The sequence below is a fragment of the Penaeus chinensis genome, chromosome 19 (genome assembly GCF_019202785.1).
Source record: "Penaeus chinensis breed Huanghai No. 1 chromosome 19, ASM1920278v2, whole genome shotgun sequence".
Lineage (NCBI taxonomy): Eukaryota > Metazoa > Arthropoda > Malacostraca > Decapoda > Penaeidae > Penaeus > Penaeus chinensis.
In genome coordinates, this window is record NC_061837.1 from 11,888,478 (window position 1) to 11,895,977 (window position 7,500).

Genomic DNA, 7,500 nt, shown 5'->3' on the forward strand with positions numbered 1-7,500 from the left:
TCATCTTACCCTGCCTTACTACCCCAGGTCGCGCCGCCGGGCATGGGGCCTCGGGAGGTGGCGTGCGACCAGCATATGGCCGACGGCGGGTGGACAGTCGTCCTGGCGCGGCGCCCCCCGTCGACCCCTCGCCACCACGCCATCCACGAGTCGCGTTTGCCCAGGACAGAATTCAACACGAGCTGGGGCGAATATAAGAAGGGTTTCGGCGACCCTCGAGGGGAATTCTGGCTGGGTGAGGCGTCCCAAAGGGTGTTGTCAGAGTTTACACGATTTACGCTGAGCTTAATCATATCATCATATATTAAATATTTTTCTTCAATATGATTTTCACGATTTTTTATAAAGGATCCAAGCCCCTATAACAGTAAAATATAAAATAAGAGCTTTCCATTCCACCAGGTAACGAAGTCCTCCACGCACTCACGCGCGATGTCCCGCACCAACTCCACGTCCACCTCACCGACTGGGACGGCAACACCGCCTCCTCCACCTGGGACTACTTCAGGCAAGTTGCATTACATTTAAGTAAATCAGGAATGCTAGACTTACTTTTTCTTTACCAAAAAATATTTAATGTAATGGGTTATAAAATGGAACGGCTTGTGGCTGGCGTTGCAGATGCGTCGGAAGTTTAAGAAAGGGGTCGTGAGTGTAAAAAGATTGGGAGCCAGTGTACTACACTCTATATATTAGTTCTAGTATTTATTATTGTGATAATTATTAATATTAATATTTCATTATTATTATTATCATTATTACTAGTATCATTATTACCAGTATCGTCATAATAATAATAATCATTATCATCATCATCATCATCATTATTATTACTATTATTATTATAATTATTAGTAGTATTATTGTTGTTGTTGTTGTGGTTGTTATCTATACTGTCATCATCATTATCATTATCATTATTATCATCATCATCCTTATCTTTATCGTTTTCATCGTTACAGTTACGACAACTATTACTGCTACTGCTGTTGCTATTCATATTATTGTTACTACTGCTACGACTGCTGTTTTTACCCCTTTAACCGCCATAGATCATCACTGAATCTCCAACTTGTCGTCCTTACCTTCCCCGTGCGTTTACGTTCAGTGGTGGGGCCGCAGTGGAACAAGGACTAGGGTGTAATTTGCTCTCCTCGATCACTCTCTGTTACAGCACTAAAAATCTTCTGAAACCCGCGATGGACCGGTCAATACAGTCAAGCAGCGCCACGGGATTAGGAAGTTTTATGGTAAACCGATGGTCCGAAGAGCAATTTCAGTACAACTAGTAATTACTCTTTAACGATTGGGAGAAATAGCGTCCCAATGCAGTTGTTCGACGCTTAATGAAGTTCTGAAGTGGTATCAAAATTAGTTTTTGATGTTTGTGGGTACAGTGTTGGAAAATTCCTACATATTTTCAGTAAGCATTATGCAAAGAAAGCATTGTCACTAGGAATTTCTCCTTTTTGCTTTCTCGCCCTCTCTCTCTTAAATCCAACTGAGAAGAATAGAAATAGGGAAAGATTCGTTCTCTCTGGGTAGTACAGATAATCCCAGTTACACTTTGAACTACAGAATAAATGTTCAGCATAGAGAACAGGGCGCAGGTGGTGCCATCAGCTCCTTGGTATGGATGAAGGAAGTGTAAGAGTACTGGTTACCAGTTCTGTTTGCCATTTCAGAAAGATTGCATTCGTAAATTATACTGCTGTATGATTAATTTAGGCAAAACGATGCTGCAGTATTCAATGATATTTAGATAATAATCAATTATATTATTTTCATTAATCTAGCCATAGATATGATACCTTCGTTCTCCGTTTTTACTCAAATTAACTTTTTTTTCGCTCTAATTAGTGATAGTGCCACTTGTAAAATTGATTGCTGAATTCTAAAAAATATGATTTTTCTTCAGAATATAAAAAAAACATTTAGTTGAATTTCAAGATACCGTGGTATAGCTATAATCATTTTTTTTTTTTTTTTTTTTTTTTTTTTTTTTTGAGGGGAGGGGGGTAATTTCATCTTTAAATAATCTAAGCAATCTGGTCTATATCTAAACTTGTTCTGTGGTATAATCTTGGGAGTAAACAATGAGAGAAAAAAGTCGTTAATGTACCACCGGCGGTGCATGTGTCGGATAACATGTTATTACTGACACTATTAATCTTGCTATTATAACTACTACTGCTACGACAACCCTTTAAATGTTTATCAATAACATCATCATTCTTTGCATCCCCATTATCATCAACATAACCATCACTATCATCGCCATTGCTCTCGCCGTCCTTATCAACGTGACCCAATGCCACGCCACAGGGTATCCAGTGAAAGTGACAAATACCGGCTGAGCGTGAAGGAATACCGGCCAGACAGCACAGCGGGCGATGGTTTTCGTCACCATGATAGTCATGAATTCTCCACGTACGACAGGGACAATGACGTGTATCCAGGTGAGTGCTTGAGTCGTGCTTTTGAGAATGTGCAGTTTGATATGCGTTTAATTCATTTATATATGTATATATATATTTTATTTTCATTTATGTTTTTATTTAACTGACTTGTGCTCATTGATTTACTGATTTTTGATAGTTTTTGATATGTTTAGGAGTGGTCGACAAGACAATATTCTTTCCGTAATGAAAAGGCTTCCTCAATAAAAACAGATCCTTATGTTATTATTATCAGCAATATCACCAAGCACGTTACCGAGTGTCTCATTATGAATTGTGAGTTTCCTCCCAGCGCAATCTCTCTCCCCCCTCCAAACGCAGTTTCATCTCCTCCCCCTTTCCAGCGCAGTCTCCCCCTCCTCCCTCCCAGCGCAGTCTTACCCCCCCCCCCCTCAAAACGTAATCTCACCCCCCACCCCCACCCCAAACAGAGGAGCACTGCGCCCAGCTGTTCGGGGGCGGTTGGTGGTACTTTCGGTGTTACGAATCGCACCTGACGGGCGAGGCGCTGCGCCAGGGCCAGGAAGAGCACCACGGCATCGTATGGAGGACGTGGCAAGGTCTCCGGAGCCTCAAAGCTGTCACCATGATGATCAGACCGCGAGTCCGGTTGTGCAAGCTGGGGCAAGTGTGTGTCAAGCCACTGGAGGGGCGGTAAAGTCCTGTGCTTCGCCTGTGGTTTTAGAGGATAGGTTTTTGAACATGTTAGAGCTCATGGAGTTTATATACTCATGGTATAGACGTGTGTGTGTGTTTTTGTGTTTGTTTGTTTACGTGCGCGCGCGCGCGTGTATGTGTGTGAACAAATAACTAGTTTTGGATTATTATATATATTGTTGCTAGTGTGTATGATTACTATAGAGATTAGGTAAATACTTTTGATATTTTATCCAGGAAATAAATACTTATTGTCTCGGATGTGTTTATTTTCCCATGGCGAGGGCATCTACTCGCTATTTCTGTACCTGTTTTTTTGTCATGGGGGAAGGGGAGAGGGGAGGGATAGAGAGAGAGAGAGGGAGAGGGATCCTTCCGTCCTCGACGTCTTCAAGTCCTCGAAGGTCTCGCACAGGTCCTCCTTGACTTCGGACTCGTCTAGACTTCCTCGTAGTTCTCGTCCAGGCCTATGTCAGATATCGTATCGCATGGCACGTATCTGACTATATGATCAGTTTATTGTCTACCTTATAATGTGATAATCTATGATGAGCTCTTTTCTCTTCAGGATAGCCTGCCACAAAATAAATTAATTCTAGGCGATTTTAATGATCATCATACATTATGGAGTTTCCTGCGAGTGGATGGTAGAGGTGAGCAAGTTGATTAATGATTCTGATCTGTTCCTTCTGAACGATGGTAGTCCGACGCGGGTGAACGATAATACCGGTAAGTTGAGCTTTATTGACATATCATTGGTCTCTTCATCAATAGCGGCCAAGTGCCTGTGGCACACCATTGACGATTCGTTGGGAAGCGATCATCTTCCTATTTTTATTGAATATTCATGCGACACGATAAGAATGCCTCCAGCACCTAAATTTATCGTAAAGAGAGCAGACCGGGTCGCCTTCACAAGCTCGAACTTGTTGGAGAAACCATTGATGTTAAAGTAAACAATATTAAGAATTCGATTTTAGATGCAGCAGTGATATCCACTCCTAAAACTTCGACAGACAGCGTTAAGCATATAGTTCCATGATAAGCATAGAGTTCCATAATGGACACCAGATTGCCACAGGGCGCTGTGCCAACGCAATAGGGCCTACAGGCTTTTCAAAAATGTTGCAATTACAAACAAGAAACAATTAGACAAGCAAAAGGAGAATCCTGGCAGAGCTTTGTCTCTATAATTAACAGCAACACCACAATATCAGAGGTTTGGTCCACTATCAATAAATAATAAACAAAAATCCAAATTAAAATCATCATTCATGAGGGAACCAATTTCGATTCACCTAAAGACATGCTAATGCACTCGCCAGGCAGTTCTCATATACAAGCAGCTCAGACAATTACCATCCCGCATTCCTGACCACCAAGGAAGCGGCTGAGCTGCAACCTATTTATTTTGCCACAGGATATGACTTTGATTACAATAAAGACCTAACAATGGATGAGTTTGTCTGAGCCCTAGAAGCCTGTAGAGGCCCTGATGAGATTCGATATGAGATGATAAAGCATCTTAATCATGATGCTTTTCCAAATTAATGGCACTTCGCCCACACACATTCCCATACTGAAAGGAGGGGGAAATCCCAGATCCGACATCTCCTACCCCCCCAATTGCGCTGATAATTTGCTTATGCAAGGTCACGGAACAAATTATTAACGGTAGGCCATAACTTTTTTTAATTCTAGTAATTTACTAGTTGACAGGCAGTGCGGCTTCCGAAAGGGATGCCAAACTCTTGTAAAACCGGACAGTTATATTCAAGAGGCAATTGCCAAAAAAGACCGATTTCAGTGTTTCTAGATATAGAATATGCCCACGACATGACATGGAGATTATGGCCTTCTCAGAAAACTTTATGCTTCTGGATTATGTGGAAACTTGCATCGTTTTATACAAAATTTAATTTCTGACAGAACTTTCTGTCGAACTTTTTTTCTGACATGTCTCTTTTTCGGACATTTTTGTCTAGGTAAACGGGTCCCACAAGGAAGTGTCTTGTCACCAGCATTATTTCTATGAATGATCAATGACATCTTACCAGCTCCCCTCGGAATCTTGAATACTCATTGTACGCTGATGATTGTGCATTATGGCATTCCAGCACTAATGCAGAATTCTCGGCAAATCGCATCCAACTGGCACTGGATATGATTTATAACTGGGGCATCCAGTGGGGTTTTAAGTTTTCCATAAGAAAGAGTATTGGGGTAGTTTTTTTTCACATAGAAGGAAGCCAAACATTAGGCTAACTCTAGACAATCACCCAATACCTATGCAAACTTCTGCTAGATTTCTTGGCCTTCTCTTTGATCGTAGACTTAATTGGAAAGACCACATTGGTGCATTTCTGGTAATAAATGGAGCTGATAGAAAGTCTTTGCTAATGATACATAAAGCCCTTACAAGGTCTAAAGTAGATTATGGGTCAATCGTGTATGATTCGGCATCGAAATCAATTTTGAAAAGTTTGGATGCTATGCAGAATGCTTGTTAGCGTGTGTCTTGGAGCCCTGAAGTGTACTTGGATCGAGCGTCTTGAGGTGGAGTCAGGAGTACCTCCCCTCCGACTCAGATGCGACCAGTTAGCACTGACCTAAGCCACAAAGGTGGCTCGAGACCCGAGCCATCCTAATGACAATCGAGGCATTAGGCCCTTTGCCACGCGACTCCACGACCTCGTCGAGAAAGTCCATATAGATCTCTCTATCATTGATACCCTGGTTCAATCAAATATGGCGCCATGGGAAACCCCCAACTCTTCCATTAGGGAAGCTTGGCCTCCATCAGCTAAGGCCATGGCGCCGAAGGTGAAGGTACACCAGGGGTTCAGAGAGATCCTTATTAAGCATCTCCCTTTTTTCATATACATACCGATGGTTCCAAGACAGATGAACGTGTGGGAGCGGGTGTATGGTCGATTGAATGTGAATTGAAGTTCAGGCTACCGAATCATATATCGATCTTTCATGCCAAACTTATTGCCTTTGTTAAAGCTTTAGATTCTGCACTATCGACGACCCACGATATAATAGTTATTTTTTCTGATTCATTAAGTTCACTTAAAGCCATTAAGTCATTAGAAACTGCCAAACATGAACTATTGTATATCAGTCATAAGCTACATGATACCAACAAATCAATCAAGCTAATATGGGTACCAGGCCGCACTGGTATCCATGGCAATAAGCAGGCTGACAAATTCGCCGGGTCAGTTGGTGATCTGGGCCTTAGCATAGTCCGTGCAGATCTCAGGTGTTTTGTGTCTCTTATAAAAGCAAAAATACATCTCCTGTGACAAAGCGAGTGGACCAACCTGCAGCTGATAGAGAAATAGAACTGTGAGATACAGCTCATAGGAAAGTCAAAAGGGAGGAGGTGGTTTTGGCCCGCCTCAGGGTCAATGCCACCAGAATCACCCACTTCACTCCCTATATAGAGAGAACTTTCCCTGCACAGTGCTCCTAATGCACTACTAGCCTTATCTTTAACCATTTATTAACAATAGGACCAAAATACTCAAACCATAGACAACCACCAAAAAATTATCTTAGAATGAAAGATAAAGAATTTAGACTATCAAATCTGTTATCAGATAATTAAAAAATAAGTAAAGCAATCATTTTTCTAAAGGAGACAAAACTTTATGACCTTATACAGATTGAAATAATGAATAGGATCCATTGGATTAATGATATTAGCTGGCTTGTGTTAACATGGTCATATGCCGATGGTCGATAGCCAAGAAATCTAACTAACAAACAACAAATCAATAGTGTTATTTTTATCATAGTCATGATAATTACTATAATGGTATTGACATTAGTAACTGTAATATAACATAATATTTTCGAAAATCAATGAAAAAGGTAAACAGATGAGACAGGCAGTACTCGTAATTGGCTCATTACCATCTATATGTCAGAATAATTAATAAAATAAACTCACAGTGGGCATGTCATGTACGTACAGTCGCTAAAAAAAATACTTGTACTCTTCCTAACTTAATAAAATGATACGACGACGAAAACGGTTGGAATAAGTGCTGTGAAGTCGGCCTGATACTGGTATCCCTAACAGGGGCGTCATTTGGGGGATGGGCAGGGGGGGCAGCTGTCTCCCCCTATACTATTTGCCCCTTCAAGGGCCACAGTGTTTATTTATTTACTAATTAAACCGATATAGATCCGGTTATAATTTAAGATTGCCTATCATCACTCGTTTTTCTAATTCTTTGTTCACTTAGCTCAGCTACATTTTTTTTATTTTTTTTTATTGGGTTTTGAAAAGTATAATAATATTAATATATCATGTTACCACCACCAGCTTGGCTAACACTGGCAAGTCTACGTGTTATATAGATACTAACGC

At 40.9% G+C, this 7,500-nt stretch overlaps 1 protein-coding gene across 1 annotated transcript in view; it reads left to right on the forward strand.

Moving 5' to 3' along the window:
* LOC125035462 (fibroleukin-like) overlaps positions 1–3,374 on the forward strand; it is a 9,888-nt gene extending 6,514 nt beyond the window's left edge. The window contains exons 4-7 of the mRNA XM_047627895.1: positions 28–235; positions 403–508; positions 2,326–2,459; positions 2,891–3,374. Coding sequence (XP_047483851.1) covers positions 28–235; positions 403–508; positions 2,326–2,459; positions 2,891–3,117 — 675 coding nt within the window. The 3' untranslated portion in view covers positions 3,118–3,374. The remainder of the gene's footprint in view (positions 1–27; positions 236–402; positions 509–2,325; positions 2,460–2,890) is intronic.
* Positions 3,375–7,500: the final 4,126 nt, after the last annotated feature.